Source organism: Myotis lucifugus, unplaced genomic scaffold, assembly GCF_000147115.1.
Source record: "Myotis lucifugus unplaced genomic scaffold, Myoluc2.0 scaffold_531, whole genome shotgun sequence".
Lineage (NCBI taxonomy): Eukaryota > Metazoa > Chordata > Mammalia > Chiroptera > Vespertilionidae > Myotis > Myotis lucifugus.
In genome coordinates, this window is record NW_005871579.1 from 186,946 (window position 1) to 208,763 (window position 21,818).

At 42.4% G+C, this 21,818-nt stretch overlaps 2 protein-coding genes across 18 annotated transcripts in view; one reads left to right on the plus strand and one right to left on the minus strand.

Moving 5' to 3' along the window:
* PTCD3 (pentatricopeptide repeat domain 3) overlaps positions 1 to 19,199 on the minus strand; it is a 31,922-nt gene extending 12,723 nt beyond the window's left edge. For 3 of the 16 annotated variants that reach the window (XR_002826556.1, XM_023745290.1, XM_023745289.1), the window contains exons 1-10: positions 19,052 to 19,197; positions 17,618 to 17,695; positions 16,831 to 16,883; positions 16,689 to 16,725; positions 11,473 to 11,518; positions 6,600 to 6,668; positions 6,043 to 6,147; positions 3,259 to 3,382; positions 2,495 to 2,610; positions 1,389 to 1,459 (exon numbers count right to left, since the gene is read on the minus strand). Coding sequence is in view for 14 of the 16 variants with exons in the window: in XM_023745290.1 (XP_023601058.1) it covers positions 1,389 to 1,459; positions 2,495 to 2,610; positions 3,259 to 3,382; positions 6,043 to 6,147; positions 6,600 to 6,668; positions 11,473 to 11,518; positions 16,689 to 16,725; positions 16,831 to 16,883; positions 17,618 to 17,695; positions 19,052 to 19,155 (803 nt within the window). In the remaining 2 variants the exon portion in view is untranslated. Of the gene's footprint in view, positions 1 to 1,388; positions 1,460 to 2,494; positions 2,611 to 3,258; positions 3,383 to 6,032; positions 6,148 to 6,599; positions 6,669 to 10,148; positions 10,717 to 11,472; positions 11,519 to 16,688; positions 16,726 to 16,830; positions 16,884 to 17,557; positions 17,696 to 19,051 lie in introns of those variants that run through there. The other 13 variants (XR_002826557.1, XM_023745291.1, XM_023745288.1 and 10 more) reach the window with 10 other exon arrangements.
* A 322-nt stretch (positions 19,200 to 19,521) lies between these two features.
* The window catches only part of POLR1A (RNA polymerase I subunit A), a 74,178-nt gene continuing 71,881 nt past the window's right edge, over positions 19,522 to 21,818 (plus strand). The window contains exon 1 of one of the 2 annotated variants that reach the window (XM_006104003.3): positions 19,522 to 19,696. In XM_006104003.3, the coding sequence (XP_006104065.1) occupies positions 19,620 to 19,696 (77 nt within the window). In that variant the 5' untranslated portion in view covers positions 19,522 to 19,619. The remainder of the gene's footprint in view (positions 19,697 to 21,818) is intronic. The other variant, XR_002826554.1, reaches the window with a different exon arrangement.

The following is a 21,818-nucleotide window of genomic DNA, read 5'->3' on the forward strand; positions in this document are numbered from 1 at the left end:
AATAAGTAATATACAGTCATGTGCTGCATGACATTTTGGTTAGCAACAGACCGCATATATGACAGTCGTCTTAAAAGATTATAACGGAGCTGAAAACAACCTAGCATGGGCATTACTCCTGTGTTTGAGGTGGTGCTGGAGTGAACAAGCTACCACGCTGCTAGTGAGGTCAGCACATGCAATCACAGGAAGGGCTGCACCATTGAGGCTCATGTGAGAAAGTCACCCTATCGTCCACACAAGGATGAAATCATCTAATTGTAAGTGTTTCCCCACTGTCAAGTGGCATATGACTGTACACTCAAGGTAAAAGGCAATCTGCACAGGGGTCCACAGTGAAGTTTCCCCGTCATCCTTCATCAGATACAATTTCCCTGAGGCAACCACAAACAAGCAGTTTTTCCTGAGTCCTTTCAGTCATTTTATTGTACATGTACATGTCATGTTCTACCCACTGTATCTACTCTCCTTTCTTAAAAATATAAAAATAAAAAAGGTACCATATTATACAAACTAAGCTGTACCTCAATTCTCCCTCTTACAATATGTCTTAGAAATCACAAAGAACCAGAAGTTGAGGCAGGATGGCATTCCAAACTCTTTACTATATAAAATTATTAAAATCTACTGAAGAAATTTAATCAGTGATTCTACTTATCACTTCAAAGGAGATTTTAGACATTAATGGTAGCTTTCGTTCTCTAGACATTCACATAAAATACCGTTCTTTTATTTAAACACTTCTTTTTTTAAAGAATTTTTTATTGATTTTTAGAGAGGGGAAGGGAGAAGCATCGATGTGAGAGCAGAACCTTGATAGGTTGCCTCCTGCAAGCCCCCTACCGGGGTTCGAGCCTGCAATCTTGGTATGTGCCCTGCCCAGGAATTGAACTGGCAACCCTTTGATGCACAGGATGAGGTTCCAACCAATTGAGCCACACCGGCCACGGCTATTTAGACACTTCTATTCAGTTAATTTAAACTCTCAAATGTTAGTTAAATGTTATTCACCTTTTGTTTGGAAGTACTAAACTACATTCTGGTATATGTGTGTTCTCATGCACACAAAAATACCTTATCTTTCAGAACTGAGGTCTACGTTGTAAGGTACAACCAACAACTGATGAACTACCAAAGGAACCATCCGCGGAGCAAGTTACATGAGTTAAGTGGGGGGAAAACCGAGTGTGGACATGGTGCTGTTGGTTAGAGGTAAAGATCTTATGAAAATAGATTCACACACACGTGAATGCCACTTGGGACATTTATATTGCCCACTAAGCGGAAACTATATGCTAGAACATTAAAGGATTGTACCTTCTTCAGGGGTGATGGAAACATGCCTCAAAGAAAACTGTAATATAAAATTCCAATGATGTGCAACATACCTCCAAGTAACTCCAAACTGATGGCCAGCCCTTTTCTTAGATTTCTCAGTATTTTCCTCTGTGGCCTCTTCCTGAAATGAACAATCATCGACAAAAATAAAACAAAAGATGACAACAAAAAGCATTCTCCTCGTTAGACTACCCAAAATCAGGAAGGCAAAGGAAACCAGAAAACAAAGGAAATATCGATCCAGCAGAAGATGAGGAGGAAACCCACAAAATGTTTATTAAGAAATGTGAATTTATTAAGCATAAATCAGCTCATTTACAGATGAAAAGTAAAGTTGGCCTTTAACACAAGGGACAGCACCCCATGATTGCCCTGCAGAGGGAGGCCCAGGCCATTGGCTGGCGGGGTGATCAATCGGGGGGGTGGGGGGAGGGGTGTTCTGTGATTGCTCCAAAGAGGGAGGCCCAGGCCACCAACTGGTGGGCTGTGATGGGTGGGCGGGACCTCGGGGCCTACCTCTTTGGGGCGATCCATTCACGGGGCTCCCAGACTGCGAGAGGGTGCAGGCTGGGCTGAGGGACCCCCCCAACCCGGAGTGCACAAATTTCGTGCACCCGGCCTCTAGTTCTGAACATAAATCCACATTTAGTGGATAAAAATTGGAAAAGGCACCCCAAAACACTCATGAGTCCCATCATCCCAAAACACTTAATTTGATTTTTTCCTTATGCATATGAGAACTTTTTAATAAAAATGGAATATGCATTGTTATCTAGCCTACTTTCCCACTTATGCTCTGTACCCCCAGCAGAGCATGCCCACTCCTGTAGGAATTTTTGAGGGGGCTGTGAGCAGGGGGGTCTTTCCCTGTCTGCCACACAACACACCGTCACTGTAAGTGATAATATAAGGGTTTGCAAACATTTTTGGTCAAAGCTTTGCCTGCATGTGGTAGGCAAGGTCAAAATATTTTGAAAGGAAGGGTTAAAATAGTTTAAATCTCTCCCTTCCTCCACATCACTTTTTATTAAAGCTACTGTACCTCACCACAGTTCAGAACAAATCTCTACTATCCTAACACATAACACAAGAACCACCTTATACTGAGGAGTTACTACCAAAAGAAACTTAGAAAATTATTGCCAAAAGCCATTACCAACTCTTCTGATTTTTCCTTTTGTTGAAAATTATAATAAGCGGCGGGCTCTTGGTCACCATAGTAACACAGTAAATCCAGGAGACTATTAGTTGTTTCCAAAGATACAGTAGTTCCTGTGGGCAGAAGAGAAAAAGGTAAAGAAATCTTGAAACATCAAAGAACTAAAGCCCATTAGATGAAAAATTTGCACTTTTTCTACAAGCTGCGGCTTTCTTGGCCATATTTTAGCATCATCCTCCACGTTAACAATGGATACACTTCACATCAACTTGAACACCTGGGATTATTCAGACAAGGACATAATTCCTACTAATCATATGGTTTGACTAAAAGATTAAGATGCAAGATGAAATTGGACCCTGTACTCACTTGTTTTATGTACTCACATCCCCAGAGAAACTATCTCATGGTTTTTAACTACCACTTCCCAACGGAACACTCTAAATTGTTGCCACTTGGTTCGGAACCATTCATTTGGATCCAGGCCCTCACTGGATATTTGCCCAGAAATACTAGCATCAATTCTCTACCTATGCTACATCACAAGTGCACAAAACTAACAAAGCTGCAACTCTCTCACCTATAATTTTAAAGTGAAGCTAAAGCATATCTTGAAATATTATTTACTAAACCATTAAAAATAGAAACCGTGTCACCAAGCAGCAATGCCCTCAAGTAGCACAGTAACCCCTGTAGCTTTTACTCACAACTACTGGGGTCGTACAGCTGTTGCCGGGGGGGCTTTCATTGCACTTAGTCACCTGCTTGCAAGAGCTGATCAAACATGTCCACCGAAGCTTTGACTTTTCTGAGCTTGATTCGCTCCTTTAGGGCAGCTTCACTTACATCTTCAAGCTGAGGTTCAAAGCACTCAGGCATCAAACACTAGGAAAACAAAATACTGAAATTACTACAAACAGGGCCGATGAAAGGACAATGGAGTAGGACAACATTCTTATTACCAACACACCGAAGTAAAATGTCACTATTCCAATTCACATTTCATGCACCAAATAGTATTTATCACTTTAACATGAATGTCTTTGCAGGGAATACAACTTTAAAAAATTATTAAAAAATCCTCTTCAGTCCAGGAAACAAGACTATTTAGCTGTCCACTAGCTGGGGAAGAAATATTTAAAAGCACCCCAACATAAATATCTAATTCATATCCAAAGAATTCTACTTGAACTAAATTTTCCAACAAGCTGAACTTATTATTTTCTCTGCTAAGCCATCCTAGCTCCTTTCCTCCCAACCCTTTTAAAAAATATAGGTGTTTCTATTGATTTCAGAAAGGAATTGAGAGGGAGAGAGAAACATCAATGATGAGAGAGATCACTGATTGGCTACCTCCTATGAACCCCCTGCAGGGGATGGAGCCTGCAACCCAGCCATGTGCCCTGACTGGAAATCGAACCCAGATCTCTCCATGGGACGATGCTCAATCCACTGAGCCACCACAGCCAGGCCTTTCCTCCCAGTCTTGGTTAAGTGTCAAAGTACAGAAACCTTTCACCCTTGATGCTTTCTTTTAAGCTTTTAATATCACCAGAGCATGCTAATTTTTACCTCACTCAGTAACTTATCCAAATACTTATTGAATGCCAACTACTTTCCACCAGATATTGGGGATATAGAAATGAAAGTCATTCTCTACCCTCAAGGTGCTCACAAACTAATGGAGAAAGCAAATCCTATGTAATAAAAGCCTAATATGCTAAATGTCCGGTCATCCGTTCAACCAATCAAAGCATATGCTAATGATATGCTAAGGCCGCTCAACTGCTCACTATGACATGCACCGACCACTAGGGGGCAGTCGACCAGTCTCTATGACATACACTGATCACCAGGGGGCAGATGCTCTGACCAGTAGGTTAGCTTGCTGCTGGGGTTTAGCCAATCGGGACTGAGCGAGACGGGCCAGACACGCCCTGGAGCCCTTCTGTGGTCCTTCCCTAGCTGGCCAACCTCCCACATCCCTCCCTGGCCCCGATCATGCACCAGTGGGATCCCTCAGCATGGCCTGCGCCCTCTCAAAATCCAGGACTCCTCGGGGGATGTCGGAGAGTTGGTTTTGGTCTGATGGTGGAATGACCGGTTGCTATGATGTGCACTGACCACCAGGGGGCAGATGCTCAATGTAGGAGCTGCCCCCTGGTGGTCAGTGCGCTCTCAGGGAGAGTGCTGCTCAGCCAGAACCTGGGCACGGGCTGGTGAGCACAGCGGCGGTGGCGGGAGCCTCTCCCGCCTCCTTGGCAGTGCTAAGGATGTCTGACTGCTGGCTTAGGCCCACTCCCCATGGCAAGTGGGCCTAAGCCAGCAGTCGAACATCCCCCGAGGGCTCCTGGACTGCGAGAGGGTGCAGGCCGGGCTGAGGGACCCTTCCCACAAGTGCACAAATTTCGTGTACTGGGCCTCTAGTAAGGAAATAATTATGACACAGTGTGAATGGTAAACAACTTAAGAGATCTCAGGGGTGTGAGAGTGCTGCCCGCCACAGAGGCAAGGGACCATGGAAGGCTTCAAGCAAAAGTGATCGAAGCACAGAAGGGTAACTGTTAGTCAAAAATATAAAGGGGAAAGGGTGGGCCAACAAATGATCAGTCCATAGCTGCCAGCATCTTAGTCCAGGATTTCAGCCTTTTCAGCTTTCCCTACACAACACATGCTCTATCTGCTCTAGAGTGCGGCTTGAGAAGCAGGAGGGCTCTGTTGGGTATGCGTGTTTGAGAAGCAGGGAGACGTGAGAGGGAATGCTTCTGGACATGATGAATCTGAGGTTATAGTTCTACTAAAAAACGCAGGAGGGCAGAGGCACATTTTTGCTCACCACTGTACTGACAGCACTAAGCACAATGTCTAACATACAGCAGACAGGTACTGCACAAATACTCACTTTCCATGACTACAGAACAAAGAGGTAGTTGGAAATACAATCTGGAGTTCAACGTAGAGGGATCTAGGCCCGATATACAAGAATGCCAAATAAAGTATAAGGCTTGAAGCAAGAAGAGTGTAGACAAAAACAGAATATGACTGAGCATGGAAACCGAAGAAAGACAGCAATGCTTAAGGAGTGGATGGAAAAGCGACGGAAGGAAACGGAAAACGAACAATCACATAGGTAAAGATCAGAAGCCAAATTGGGAAAATAAAAAGAAGAGCAAATACATATAAGTTAAAAGAAAAGTTAGTATTGCCTGGCTGGTGTGGCTCAGTGGTTGAGCATTGACCCATGAACCAAGAGGGCACATACCCAGGTTATAGGCTATTCCCAGTAGGAGGTGTGCAGGAGGCAGCCAATCAATGATTCTTTCTCATCATTGAAGTTTCTCTCTCTCCCTTTCCCTTCCTTTCTGAAATCAATAAAATAATATATATAAAAAGTTAGTATTGTGAGCACAAATAACTACACATTAAAAGACTTTCCCCCCCATATACTGAGGGCATTCAAATGGTTCCTCAAATACTAGCCATAGAGCTTGGTTAAATTTATATTTATATAGTATTATCTGAAAATTGCAATTACCTCTCCTTACCGGTATGTGAGGTTCAGCTATGTCTTTCTGAAAATATTTGGGATGTGAATTAATAATAAACTTTGCTGCATTCTCCCCAGACTTCTTTGCCAATAAAAACGAACGCTATATAAAGAAAAAAACAACTCAGATATAAATTGGTATTTACATGCAATTTAGATTCAAGAGCTCAAAGTTACATCCTTGGTAAGACTTATTATTCTCCCCCTTAAAAAGGAATGCATCAATACACAGAATCCCAATTAGAAGTTACATTACACAATACACATCCACCTCTGCTGAGTGTGACATGACTTCATGTCATGTCTTATATATATATCTGAGGCACATAAAAACAATGCATTTAACTGAGTGGATTGCTCCAGAGTGAAAGGGCCTAAATATTACCCCGCCCCAACCAGCTAATCTCTAAAACTTTTTTAATGAAGTAGTAAAGGATTCAAAAAGTTTACCAATTTAGGTTTTTACAACTAAGTTAAATTATATATGCACTCTTGTACCCAAACCAGCAAGATAGAACATGATACTCGAAAAATCACATGGAAGTAAGTACTCACCGATTCCACAGAGGAGGTTGGTATGAGGTAAGGATCATCTTGAAATGCATAAGGGACAGCTGTGGTATCCTGTGGAGAAGAGACAGAAGGCTCTTTAGCTACATTTTTATGAAGAGGACCTGACCTGGTGAGCTTCACTGATGTCCAAAAATAAAATAAATTTCAATTGTACATGTAAAACAGTGCAGTAATACGTATGTGATTTGTATTTGTACGTGTGTGTGTGCCTGTGTGTGTGTAGAGAAAGAGAGAGAAATGGACTAATGGTCTCTCAGCTTTATAAGACATAGTTCTAGTTACACACAATTAAAGCAAACAATTCTTCAAACCCCCACAACTCTTCTTAAGATCTGAGTCTGCTTTCAAAAGGGAGTATTGTTGTTTTAAACTCTATGTAAAGATCCTCTAAACCAGTGGTTCCCAAACTTATTTGGCTTACCGCCCCCTTTCCAGAAAAAATATTACTCAGCGCCCCCTGGAAATTAATTTTTTAAAAATTTTAATAGCAATTAAACAGAAAGATATATGTATTAATGTTTCTACCTTTTTCGTAAAATATAGTAAAGAAAGGTGTAAATTAGAAACATTGAAGTTTGAAATTATGAAACTATTTATTGAACTCAGAATAGAAAGGTAATACAAAAAAAGTTAAAACAAATGCACCTGTGGCCATCACCGCCCCCCTGGATCGCTGCAGTGCCCACCAGGGGGCGGTAGCGCCCACTTTGGGAATCACTGCTCTAAACCAATAGTTCTCAACCTTCTGGCCTTTAAATACAGTTCCTCATGTTGTGACCCAACCATAAAATTATTTTCGTTGCTACTTCATAACTGTAATGTTGCTACTGTTATGAATCATAATGTAAGTATCTGATATGCAGGATGGTCTTAGGCGACCCCTGTGAAAAGGTAATTCGACCACCAAAGGGGTCGCGACCCACAGGTTGAGAACCGCTGCTTCTAAACTAACTAGTTGGGGCACCGGTTTCCCATTTCCCACATGAGCGTTTCCTTCAAAGCAAGGTCACTACCCAAAGTCCCGCCTCTAAATGGAGGGTCCTACTAGGCCCTCTTGGGTGGTGGAATGAGCAGCAGCTCTCCGTGTCCTCCTGTCCAGGGTTCTATACTTCAACTCCAGCGCACCAGGGGCTCGCTTGGAACAGCTCCCGGATTACTTCCTCTCCCCCAGAGCATCCTTCCCCAGGCCTCATGGAATCTTTGTTCCAGAGAAACACATTCACCCTAGATCCTGAATCTTCTGCTTGTCCCCTTGATGCCTTGTCTTCCTGACATGACTTCTCTGAGGGCTGGGGTGGACAAGCTGGTGAGCTTCCCTGCAGCTCTCACAGGAAGGCTGCTCAGACCAAGGGCCTGGAGGCTTCCTGCTGCCACCATCAGAACCGTATTCCTTCCTACTCCTCATCTGAGGCCCATTTCCTCTGGCTATGTCACTCTATCACAAGGAGGCAGACACGGAAGGGCGAGCCAGAGGGAGCAGTTCCAGGTTTGCTGCCTGGGCCACCCTGAGAGCACGCACACTGCTGCCTGGCGTTGGCTCTGATCCTCTCCAGCACCCGGAATATTAAAATCCCTGTTCGGGGCCTCTGGTTTTGGTGACATGCCCAGTGTCTTTTTAACTTATTACACTTATTCTATTTGTCTCCCAATTTTCCTCCCCCAATGATTTCCAGGTTCTTCATGGTCTCTGAGAAACAATTCTAGTCTGGCCCTGTAGCTCAGACTCTTCAAATCAGATTTATCCCCAAATGAACTTCCCTGACATAGTTCCCACCCTCACTGAATGGTACCTGGTACCGACCACTGCAGTCCAATCCTAAGATCTTCTCCCATTCCTTCCATTCAACTAACTCATCACCAGGCCCAACCAACTTCAGCTCCTAAATATCCACCTGCTCCCCAGTCCCTTATCCCAACCGCCACTGCCTTAGTTCCGGGACTTTCCTGTTCATTCCTTCTATTGTTACTGAGCACCTCCTATGTGCCAGGCATTATTCTACCAGGGGAATGATAAACTCTCACTCCCTTACAAAGCTTACAAATGTGTGTGTGTGGGATGGTGGAAATCTCCAGAAAGTAAACAAAATAATAAACTATATAGTATAGTTAAAGGAGGTAACTGCTATGCGGAAAAATGAAACACAGAAAGGGACAAGAAGTACCAGGAAATGATATATACTATTTTAAATGGGGTGGTCAGGGGAGGCCTCACTGAAAAGGTGATATTTAAGCAAAAATTTCAAGAGATTAGGGAGCAGTGGAAGAGCAGATATTGAAGCCCTGATCAGATGCACGGCCACTGAGAAACTGACAAGTAGCCAGGAGGCCAGCATGGTTAGCGCAGTGAGTGAGGAAGACAGGACGGGCAGGCAGAGGTAACGTGTGTGGGAATCACACAGGGCCTAGGAGTCCTCGATGGACTTCAGCTTTTATCGTGGCTCTGGGTTCTTTGCAGAGTGCTGTGATCTACCATTTCAGCAGGGTCACCTGGCTGCTGAACCGAGGACAGTCTGTAGGGTGCTGAGGAAGTGAAGGGGAGGGGCAGAGACTGTATTAACTAATTCAGGATATTAAGAGATGATGGTGGCTTAGCTGACCAAGGTGCTCATGGTGGTGGCAAGTGCTGAGAATCTGGGACTGCCATTCTTAGAAAGGCCTGCTTGCAGCTGGTCCTCGGCTGGCAGCTGGGAACCTGGATTTCAGAATGGTTCCCACCACTCCCAGGACTGGTAAGACTGGGTCACCGTGCCTGAATTGTTTGTACAATGTAGTTTATGCTGAACCTCTGCTTCCCTCTGGGAGTCTGGAATTTGGTATGTGCCAGGCAGAGGTGCCTAAATGACCTGCCTCCCAAAAACTCTGGGCACTGAGTCCCTAAAGAGCTTTCCGGGCAGACATTGCACACGGGTCATCACAACTCCGGTGGAGGAACCAAGCAAACCCTGTGCCGACTCCGCAGGGAAAACTGGGAGCTTGCACCCGGCTTCCTCTGGGCTTCACCCAGCGCCCTCCCCTTTGCTGATTTTGCTTTGTCCTCTCACTGTAGTAAAACATGGCAGGAGTGGTCTTGGGGACTCCACTCACATACATTTTGAAGAAACAAAGGATTTACTAAGGTGCAGCCTAAGAGACAGAGGTCAAAAATGTCTCCTAGGACTTTGGTTTGAGCAACTGTGAGGATGGAGCTGCCATTAACAGACAGCAAAGAAATATGTGAGGTGGTTTGGAGGGAAAGGGGTTTGGCTTTGAGAATTTTAAGATCTTAATCATGCATTCAAAGGTCTCCCATCTCTACATTGCTATCTTTTCTAAAATTTGTCTGCCTTACCACTGCTTAAACTCCTCAATGGACTTGGCTAAAAATCAGAAGTCACTAGAATAGCATTCATGATTTTGTCTCTTCTCTCATTTCTGTATCTCACACATCCTTGATTCCCACCATACAAATTCATTCTATGCTTTTGGGCCTCTGCTCATGGTGCTGCCTCTATCAGGAATACCCTTTCCCAGGACTGTATCCTAGCTTCTCACCTTCCAAGCACCAATCCAACCATCAGGTCTTCTGGAAATCCTTCCCAATCTTGGTCATGGACACTCTGCTGAGTGCTCCTTCAGCTATCCTCTCTGGGAACCAGGCAAGGACTGTGTCTTAAGTCTACAACCACAGCACAGTGCCTGGTGAGCATCATAAGGGGTTACTGAAGGAATAAATGACTATCCCTTGGATTTTAAGGATCCCAAGTTAGACAATTGTTCACTCAATAATCCACAACTTCTGGGCCATTCTCACTGAAAAGCTAACAGCACTCTCAGAGGCCCATTTCTGTAGCTTACATTTTGGGTGCCTATTCATGGGTGAGTGAGTGGTTGAGCATCTCAATGTCTTGCTAGTGCAGAGATGCAGTCTTTAAAACCCTTCTTGAGAACTGGTCGGGAATATCAGTGCACATTTGGCCTAACACCCCGTGAGGTTTAACATTAGCAACAGAAGAGCAATTCTGGAAATCTGTGATAAAGGCCTTAAGGAGGGTCAGTAGTCACACAGATATAGTGACAAAAGAAAGGACTTAATTACTTTAGACATTTCCCACAGTTGGAATGAAAAGTATAGTTTCCAGCTCATGAAAAATACATTCAATCAGAAAGTTCCATTTGTGAGGCGTTTACCAAGGTTTCAGTTTCTCTACCAGATTGCCTGCTCTATTCTTGAATTGTCAACAGAATTCAACAGAGCAATTATTGAAAAACCACTGAGATAGTTGTAGTAAGAATAAAATAGCTAGCATTTATGGAGCATTTCCTTTGTATTAGGCACTGCCCTAAACCCTTGCACATATACTAATTTATTTCCCACTTGAGGTTTGGTGCTATAGTTAATCCTCATTTTGTAGATAAGGGAACAGAAGCATCAAGAGATAAAGCAACTTTGTGATAAAGATCACAAGCTAGTTGCTCTGGCTTCAGGACCCACATTCATGATCACGTTTCCAGCATGGCAGGTACTGTTGTTCAGCTGGTACAGTTCACTTGCATTATAGCATCACACCCACCCATTCCCCAGGTACATGCATTTCAACCAGCTCTTCAGAGCATCAGGTTTAACAATCACCCGTACAGCATAAAAACACTAAGTTTGGAGACAAAAGACATGAAACTATGTCAAGGCTTTAACATCCCAACCAGCCGAGTCAGAAAATGTAAAAGCTATTATATTCCTCTTTGTTACATGAAGAGATTAGATAGTTTCTAAGAGACTTTTTAGATCTATAACGGTTTACTCGTGAATAACAAGAGGTGTGAACATTAAATGTGATATTAGCAGAGTTAGACACAGAAACCTGAAAGTCCTACTTACCCTGTTTACTGTGGATGCAAGAGCCTGCAGAACGGCCACTTTATCCCTAAGAATGAGAACCACAAGTTAACCCTCGCCAGGGTTTTCACACTCACAAAATGAACAAGTGATTCTCCTCTCAGAATGAGCTGGTCAATAACCAAGTTCAGGTCTCACTAAAGCCAGTTCTTACATCTCAAGATCACTAGAGTAACAAGAGAAAACTGTCTGTCTAGTTCTTTTTTTTTTTTTTTAATATATTTTATTGATTTTTTACAGAGAGGAAGGGAGAGAGATAGAGAGTTAGAAACATCGATCAGCTGCCTCCTGCACATCTCCCACTGGGGGTGAGCCCGCAACCCAGGTACATGCCCTTGACCGGAATCGAACCTGGGACCCTTCAGTCCGCAGGCCGACGCTCTATCCACTGAGCCAAACCGGTTTCGGCTGTCTGTCTAGTTCTTTTGCCTAAAGGTGGTTAGTACTATGCTTTGCCTACCTTCTGTACCTACCTACCCTAAAACCATCACCCAGGGCTAGGGACTTCCACCCTCATCTCATAAACCTCTATCTATCCTGATCTATCTCCTCCCCTCCGATGCACATTCACTGTAGCTTTCTGGACTGCTCTTGCCTTCATTATCTAAATTGGTGGCTCTTAAATCAGCTATATATGAGAATAAATCACATGCTGTATTCGAGACCTACTGAGTCAGAACCTCCACGTTCCATGGAGAACTGTGACATGCATTACTACTGAATTCCATATGGTTTGGACGCACCCTTCTAATTTAGAATGAATGTCTCAACTATATAACCTTTATAAGAATGTCAGGCCACTGTCCACTGCACCTATGGGTACAGACCTCTACTCAACTACTGGAAAAGAAGATTTCATCAGAATAACTGACAAGATAATTTGGTTTGAAACATTTTACGACTTCTGTTAGATTTTGTGTTTCATTTCCAAAGGGGAAAAAAGAGTAAAATTTAATAAACCAAAAATATTTTTCTAAAAAAACTAAGCAATAATAGAAGTCATCTGAAAATGAAAGTACAGGAAATTTTATATTACATCAAGGCATGTAGATATATAATATCCATTGGGTTTTTTAATACATTTTTAAAAGTCACATGTATGTAATTTCAGCAACAAAAGATATTCTTTCACCTTTGAGCATTCCCTAACAAAACTTGCACATTTCAGTCTTATAACAGAGCAGTCTTCATAACATACTAAATAAATAACATACTTCATGACATTCAGACTACTCACTAGTTCTCTCTCTCTTTTTAAAATGTTTTTATTGATTTCAGAGGAGAGGGAGATAGAAACATCAACAATGAGAGAGAATCATTGATTGGCTGCATCCTGCACGCCCCCTACTAGGGATCAAGCCCAAGAAACCCAGGCATGTGCCCTGACTTGAAATCGAACCGTGACCTCCTGGTTCATAGGTCAACTATCAACCACTGAGCAACACCTGCTGGGCTAGTTCTCTTTTTTAAAGGGTTATTTTAAACAATCTCAATGAATACATTATCCTTAAAAAGTAAGTTAGAACATTACAGGTTATGCTAAAGTGTATGGTATCATCTTGTAACCCTTTCCTACTCCACTCTTGAGTTTACTGTTAGTATTTCTAGAACCTTTTACAGTACTTTTACATACACCTATCACCATAAAAAACATATATTGTGATTTTGTATATATGCTTTCTGAGTTTGACTGTATTATAAACTTTACTACATAGAAATCTAATTTCTTTAAATGTTACACTGTAGCCCAGCCTACGTGGCTCAGTGGTTGAGCATGGACCTATGAATCAGGAGGTCACAGGTTCGAGTCCCTGTCAGGGCACAAGCCCGTGTTGCGGGCTCAACCCCAATAGGGGGAGTGTGGGAGGCAGTCAATCAATGACTCTCATCACTGATGTTTCTCTCTCCCTCCCTCCCTCTCCTTTCCTCTCCCAAAAATCAATAAAAACATTATAAATGTTACATGGTGCAATAACTACTTTTATTATCTACCTAGTTACTGATGGGCACTTGGGTTGGCTCAACTTGGTTATTATTCTCAAGTTATAAAGAACTTTCTCATTCATGTCTCTGAGAGTATATTCAAGTGTTCCTCTAGAACAGTGATGGCGAACCTATGACACGCGAACTCATTTTTTTGGTTGATTTTTCTTTGTTAAATGGCATTTAAATATATAAAATAAATATCAAAAATATAAGTCTTTGTTTTACTATGGTTGCAAATATCAAAAAATTTCTATATGTGACACAGCACCAGAGTTACGTTAGGGTTTTTCAAAATGCTGACACGCTGAGCTCAAAAGGTTCGCCATCACTGCACTAGAATGTCTACCCTGTAAGGTATACACATTTTAAATTGTGATTCTGGCAATTTTCCCGCCAAGTATTGTCCCAACTATATATGTTAACTGCCCTATCAACAAACTTGAGCACCCATTTCTCCACATCCTTTCATGAGCCTAGTTACCTATATATTGATCATAACTGGGCTCCCTGCTGGCCCTAAAATAACTATACAATTCAGATTAGCCTGTTCAGAACACTGCCTTTATCATGTCACATTCATTATGAAAACTCACAATGACTCTACAATCTGTCAGGGTTTTCTGTGGCACCTGAATGCTCTGGGAAATCATAGCCTCCAATCACACATCACCTCTAAAATAGGGCAACAATAACTTGTAGTCCTGATGGCTTCTTCCAAGTCTAAAAGCATCAATCCCTGAGCCTGAATTCAGAGGCTCTCTATCAGAGAACCTCTATCAATCACTTTTTTGCAAAGGGACAGACAGTAAATATTTGAGGCTTATGAGCTACAAACCATATATTAGCAAATGAGTGAGGTTGTCTTCCAAAAAATTTTTAATTGACACTGAAATCTGAATTTATGTAATTTTCACATGTAATAAGTCTTCTTTGTTTGTTAATCCTCACCTGAGGATATTTTTTTCCATTGATTTTTAGAGTGAAGGGAGGGAGGGCTAAGGGAGGAAAAGAGAAACATGGATTGGTTGCCTCTAGCACGCAATTGGCCCAGAAAGACCCTGCAACCCAGGTATGTGCCCTTGACCGTGAATCGAACCCGAGACCCTTCGGTGCACAGGTTGACTCTCCCATTGAACTGTGTCGGCAGGGGCTAAAAGTCTTCGTTTGACTTAACTATAAAAAAATGTAAAAACCATTCTTGGCTCATGAGCTGTAAAAAAATTGGCCTTAGTTTGCTGAACAATGCTCTGTATCAACTCTTACTTCCCCTATTCTAACAGAGCATTTCACAGGCCTGCCAGCTTGGCCTCTTCCCACCACATGACATGATCATGTTTTCTGTATCTGTGATTCTCATACTTAAGGATTCATGAGAATTACTCCTAAGAATATGCTTTATAAATAAAATTCCTAGGTGACTCTGATGCTAATAAAAGAATCTTATCCGTTTTAAGACACAGGTAAATTTCTACACTTTTCAATCAAACTCACCTTGGTTATTGCAATACAACCACTCTTGATTTATAACATATCCTGTATTGCCTTTAATCATGTGTATAAGTTATGTACACATGTAATATGAGTATAAAGTATAATTATGCATAGGATTGGAATAGATCATAAGCCATCTGAGCAAACCCTCCAAAAACTTTTTGTATTCCCTGAAGTAGCTTCCTCAGGGATAGAGGCTGATAAAATGCTTTGAACTCGAATGTTATTCAGGAAAATGACTCATTCATGGTTATGTTTATTTCTACTCTTATCTTGGTTCTGATTCTTGTTCCAGGGAAGACAAAAATAAACCTCAATATATTAAAATACTATTAGTAATTAAGTTAAAAGCAGAGTATAGAACAGAACATTTACCAAATCAATTCTATTAAACTACATACATATAATTTATATAAAAAATGTCATACCCCAGAACTTTAAAATAACAGCTATCATCTACAAAGCTCTGACAACGTGGCAGGCATTAATCAAATGCTTAATTCTTTGAGGTAGGTACTGTCATTACCCACATTTTACTGTAGCACAGAGATTAAAATAATTTGCCTCTGAGTAGTGTGATTACTAAAAATCTTGTTTCCTTCTACGTGTTCTATTTATCCCAGACACCTTTTGGCAATAACCATTAATACTTCTGTAATTTAAGAAGGTTTTTTTTTTTGGTTAATCCTCACCTGAGGATATTTTTCCATTGATTTTTAGGGAGAGTGGAAGAGGGAGGGAAAGATAGAGAGAAACAGAGATGTGAGAGAAACATCAATTGGTTGCCTCTTGCACAAGCCTCAATTAGGGCCCGGGCAAGGGAGGAGCCTTTAACCAAGGTACGTGCCCTTGACCAGAATCAAATCCGGGACCCTTCAGTCCACAGGCCAATGCTCTATCCACTGAGCCAAACCAGCTAGGACTTTTAAAATTAACTTTAGTCTTCAGGTCATACTCAGGAAAGATCTGGCTTTTTTTAGGGAGCTTTTAAACACATTCAGTAGTAACATTACTATAAGAATTTTTGTGAAGAAGTTTAGTTCTTATGTATTCAATAATTCTTGAATAAGCAAGGCAATTTGCTCAAGGATCTATGAGTTAAAAAAGCTAAATTTTGCAATCCACATCATTTATTTTATTTTAACTTATTAAAGACCATAACGATAATTTTGTCTGCTCTCCCAACCATGAGAATTCTCTTAAAAAATTATTCTAGCCCTAACCGGTTTGGCTCCGTGGATAGAGCGTCGGCCTGTGAACTGAAGGGTCCCAGGTCCAATTCTGGTCAAGGGCATGTACCTTGGTTGCGGGCGCATCCCCAGTGAGCGGTGTGCAGGAGGCAGCTGATCGATGTTTCTCTCTCATTGATGTTTCTAACTCTATCCTTCTCCCTTCCTCTCTGTAAAAAATCAATAAAATATATTTTTTTTAAAAAGGAAAAAATATTCTAAAGAAATTATTCTCATGATTACTGTTATGTAAACATTAACTGGAACTCAGTTCACAAAGTCTTTTAATTCTTAAGTAAATCTCATTCCCCATTCTCTCACTACTTTCCACCTTCCTGTTTTATTTTCTTCTAAACTTCCAAATTTTTCCTCCCTCAACTGTTCTCTTCCCAAGAATGCTCTCCATTGCTATCACTGAATCCTTACTTACCAACGTTTTGCTCATAATAAGCACTCAACCCCTTGATGAATAAGCACTGACTAAACACTCACCAAGTTTTCCTTTTTGGAATGACCACTTCTTCAATCCCTTAATATGAAAAATAAAACAAAGTGAATCAATTTCCCCATACTAGTACTATGAAGAAGTACAATGTGTTAATATACAAATGGATTTCAATATATTTCTATATACCTGTTACATCAGTTCCCTCAACCTTTGGGAGGGCTGCACTTCCAGAATAAAACCTGCAAAAAAATAAATGCCCTCAAGTTAATAATCATTAATGGAGTTCCCACCTCATCTCCACCTATGTGCACTTTGCACGCAAACTTTCCAATTTTCATGGATCAAAGTGAGATAATTCATGCCAATGTACACTGAGAAGACATGGCCTCAACACCACATTCAAAACCATTACAAAACAGATATAAGATATGGGCACAATATGGTCACAATTTTTTAGATGAGGTAATCACATTAAATAAAGTCAGGGAAAAAAGGAAAATTTTAATAGCACTTGAACAATTGAACCGCTAATTTGAAATATAAGCGACTTTCAACTTTGGAAATCCAAAACACTAAAGTTAAGAGGGACAAGATAATGAGCTAATTTTATATGGACAATGTCCTAATAATAATTAAAGTCTATCCACCTAAAGCAATTATGAAGTTATTTTCATAATTTCAATCCACTTCAATCAGGAAAGTACCAAATCAAATATGTATGTCCTAATTTAAACTTGGAACTTATTTAAAATTCAAAATGTAGAATCACTGACCCATGACAGAGCTTTAAAATTTTATCACACTAAAAAGGTCAATATACCACCCAGATAATGTACAGTTTATCTTGTACACTGCCTTCCTAAATGGCATTGGTACCAATCAGAAAATTGTCAAGATGTGATTGGAAAATTACTTCCTCTACTGGCATCTGGTCTCAGACATCTTTTTTTTTCTTTCGGTTGTTAATCCTCACCAGAGGATTGCTTTCCTGTTGCGAGAGAGAAACGTCTGTGAAAGAGACACAACCTGCATGTGGTTGTGCATGGAATTGCTAGGGGTAGAAATAGAATATTAGAAATTAACTACAACTGTAAGAAATATTAACCATGCTCTGTTAACCGTGATTGTTCTTTTCTGATTAGAGAAAGCACATTCTAACCTCGCTGAGAGTCGCAGGCTTCCCATGGGAGCTAACATGGGAATGCAGTCCCTGCTCCTTCCTGCCTATCTTTATGGAAAGATTTACAACCTCGTGGCACACCGTCCTGGAGGCACCTGCTCTCAGTGACTCCACACAGCCGGATGACTTGTAACCTGTAATGATTATCCCATGCCCACTTTCTCAGACCTGTAATTCCTACTTCCCCACCTAATCTTGTCCTACCCACATAAGCAGTTAGCGTATGGAGGGGTGCAGAATAGATTTTTGTGGATGACTTGCTGCTCTCCCATACTGCTGGCATTACTGGAATAAACGCTCATATGATTCAACCCTGTCTCTGCTTCATTGGCTCAAGTGGTGACAGGCAGCCCGCACCCTTTGGTTGTCCTGTTACAGAACCTGCAACCCAGGTACGAGCCCTTGACCCTAATCCAGCGGTTCTCAACCTGTGGGTCGCGACCCCTTTGGGGGTCGAACGACCCTTTCACAGGGGTCGCCTAAGACCATCGGAAAACACATATGTAATTACATATTGTTTTTGTGATTAATCACTATGCTTTAATTATGTTCAATTTGTAACAATGAAATTGGGGGTCACCACAACATGAGGAACTGTATTAAAGGGTCGCGGCATTAGGAAGGTTGAGAACCACTGCCCTAATCAAACCCGAGACCCTTCTGTGCGTGGGCCGAGGCATCTTTTTAAAACAATACTATTTTTGCTAAGGATCAACTCTTTCAAGTCATGTTTTTTGTTTTTTTTTTGACATTAGGACACACAGAGCACTGTTGTCTTTGACAAGGTGAACATTCTGAGATGTCCTAAAGTACAGCAGGCTGGAGAGTGAGAGAAACAGAAAAGGTAGAGCTCATAAACTACCTTCAATTTGGAAAAATCTTAAAGCGTTCTCCCTGTTCCTACTGGTTGCGTGAAAAAGAGACCAAATCATTATTTTTAAAATTTGGGATGGGACTGCTAACAGCCATACTAACTAGAATGTTGGCTCCACGACAGAAGGATTCTAGTCTGGTCTCCAGTTGTAACTCCTGGGTGGGCCAGCCAACGCGTAAGTATTTTCCTAATGAATGGGTTGTGATCTTTTCCCCGAAGCACGCGGCTACGAGAGGGCGCACGCGCATTCCACTGCGTCGGGCCTCGTTACACAGCTCTCGGGGGGAAAGGGGGACACACAGGCTTAGGTTGACACCTGGGTCTCCCTCTTGGGTTCCTCAAGCCTCTCTTACCTGCAACTAGGGGCCGGTTCACATGCACCTGTCCACCGAGCCGTCAACGGCAGGCAAAGCCTGCAGCGGACCCTCAGCCAGCGAGCCGAGACCGCCGCCGCCATCTTCGCTTTCTTCGCATTGCATGTCGGGAAAGCATGCGTTCCACCTTCTGGATCTCTGAGGGAGGGGAAGGTGGGCCGGAATAGCCCGGCTATTGGCTAAGACGAAAGCAATCGTAAAATAGGGTACAAGCTCATGGTTTGAAACGCTTCGTTACGGAAGTTAAGTGCTCAATACGCCTCAATTGCATCTAAGAGATTTTTCTAAAACGATAATTTTAATTGTCTATATATTCGATTGTTTTAAAAGTAAGAGGGCTAGTGAGTCATGAAAATACCTTCCTTTCCCCCCCCCACTCCTAGAGCGGAAATGGTCTCGTCCAGGTACATCTCATCCCAGCGAGCATTTCTAGCGCGCAAGCGCAGTTTAAATCACATGGCGGCAGCGGGTTCGTAGCTGTGTTGGGATTTACTGGGGGTGATTGGAACTTCTCTCTGGGTGTCAGAACTCGAAACTGACCTGGAGGATGTTGGGCTCAAAGAACATGCCCTGGCGGCGGCTGCAGGGCATTTCCTTCGGGATGTATTCGGCTGAAGAGCTCAAGTAAGTAGTTGGTGGGAAGCGTGCGGAGTTTGCCTCTTGAGGTTGGCGCCTTTATAAACTACTATTCCCGAAATGTCTTGCGTCCAGTTTATCTTCTGAGCCCTGGGTTGTCGGGCGCGTGGCCTGCCGGGACCCGTAGTTCCGAGAACGTCCTGGCTGGCGCGCACTGCTTAGAGTTGGTGGGGCTGCGAATGCGTTTGCTCAGCCGCATGGTATCCCACGGTGCAGCGTTACCCTCCGCCAGTCTTCTCGGTATTTAACTAGAGTTTGTGAAGTTACTGTAATGTCTCTGAAGCGGTTAGTTAAGCACATAATTAGTCTCTTGTCTATAAAATGATTATCCTTCGCGATTCAGTTCAGGTTCTGTTTCTGGGACAAGTATTCTTCCTTACTCGATCAGTGTATTAACCCGCTAATATTTATTGATTTTTCAGTTTTTGCCAGGCAGAGTGCTAGACGTTAGTGACACATTGATGAACAAGGCTTCTATGCGAATGTTTCAGGCTCCGTAGATGATTCCTCTTTTCCTTAAATCTTGGTGTTCCTCGAGGTTCTGTTCTTGTCCTACTGCCTTTCTTCTCCTAAATGTCATCACTTTGATTTCACTCCAAAAGGGTACCTAGTTTAGTGCAAAATGGTCATTATTTTGTGACTGGGAAATAATTCTAGACCTGTCCTTTCCTGGCATCTAATTTATTTATTGGGCTCTTTCTGTGTGTCGCCTACATAACTATTCTACACTGTCCTTTCATCACTACTACTATTATTTAGGTCACACCCTCAACTCTTGTTTGAAATGTCTTTTCTTTTTTACCTTACACCTGTCCAGTTCATCCTTCACATTGCTGTCGGAGTTATTCTTTCAAAGTGTAAATATGATGATGCTACTTCAAATGTGATTGAGGCAGGATAGGAAGAAGCTAGGAAAATTCCTTGACAAGTGAAATAAGGGAAATTGAGCCAAATAATTAAACAAAGCCAGACAATTTGAGCAATTTACAGCTAGCTAACGAATCACAAGGTTTTATCTTCCCTGACCAAGTATACTTAGGAGCAAATGGTTTGCACATTCCAGACCTTCCTGGGGCAGACCCACTAGATCTGGGACCCTCTTCCATGATGTTTTTTAGAAATGAAACTAACAACAACAACAAAACCTAACCAGAAAATAACCCTGGCCCCTCTATAGCACATTCTGATGAATCAACATATTGAAGGACACACCTGGAAAGCTGATGAATATTCTCTTGAGACTCCCCACTGGGACCTCCCCTAGGATTTCCACTGGCTAAAGAAAGATTAAAAGCCTCAAGACAGAGGACCCAGCATGCCCTTCCTAGAGCACGCCTTTCTCCCTTGGGCTTGTATCTCTGTTCTCTCCTAAACTCTTAAGGGCCCCCAGAAAATTTGCAACCAGGGGAGCAGCAGGCAGCGGCTCGTCCCCGGGCTTCTCCCCTGAACCTGTCTCCGAGGCCCCCTTTTTCTCTGCTTTCCAGTGAGCTAACAGCAGCCCCATTCACTTATGTCACTGTGACTTTTCTCAGCGAGTTCACACAGCCCACGTGGCCCACCTCTTTCCTAGAGTGTTTTTAAAAAGCCAAAGCAGCGCTCTCTCCTGTTGCTTCTTCTCTCCTAAGCCCTTCCTTGTTTCACTGTCATAAATGTACTTTCAAAATCACTTGGACTCATCCCTGCACCAGTCAAGAACCCACACACTCCTGGCTGCCCCAGGCAGACCTTGGTCATGTCACATGATCACGTCACCTGCAAAACCTCCCAGAGGCTGTGCATTTCCCTCGGTTTTGCAGAGGTTACTTTCTTAGCTTAGCCCACAAGTTTTGCCATGATCAGGTCAGTGCAGAGTTGCACATTCCAAAACCTGCCGTCAGGTTTTAACATTTGGCCCTTTAGCCAGACTTATTTTCTCTGCATGCAGTCCCCTCCTATCTGTCTTCCCCCACCCCCGAAGACACCTGGACAGTATCTCTGCCACTCCTAAGGCTCAGCTCAACCTCATTTTCTAAGGTCTTTACTGGTTGTTTACCATGCACTGTGGTCACTTTTTGTGCTTTTTTATATTTCAAGTCTCCCTCCACTAGCCTTGAGCTTCCTGTGTGTCTCA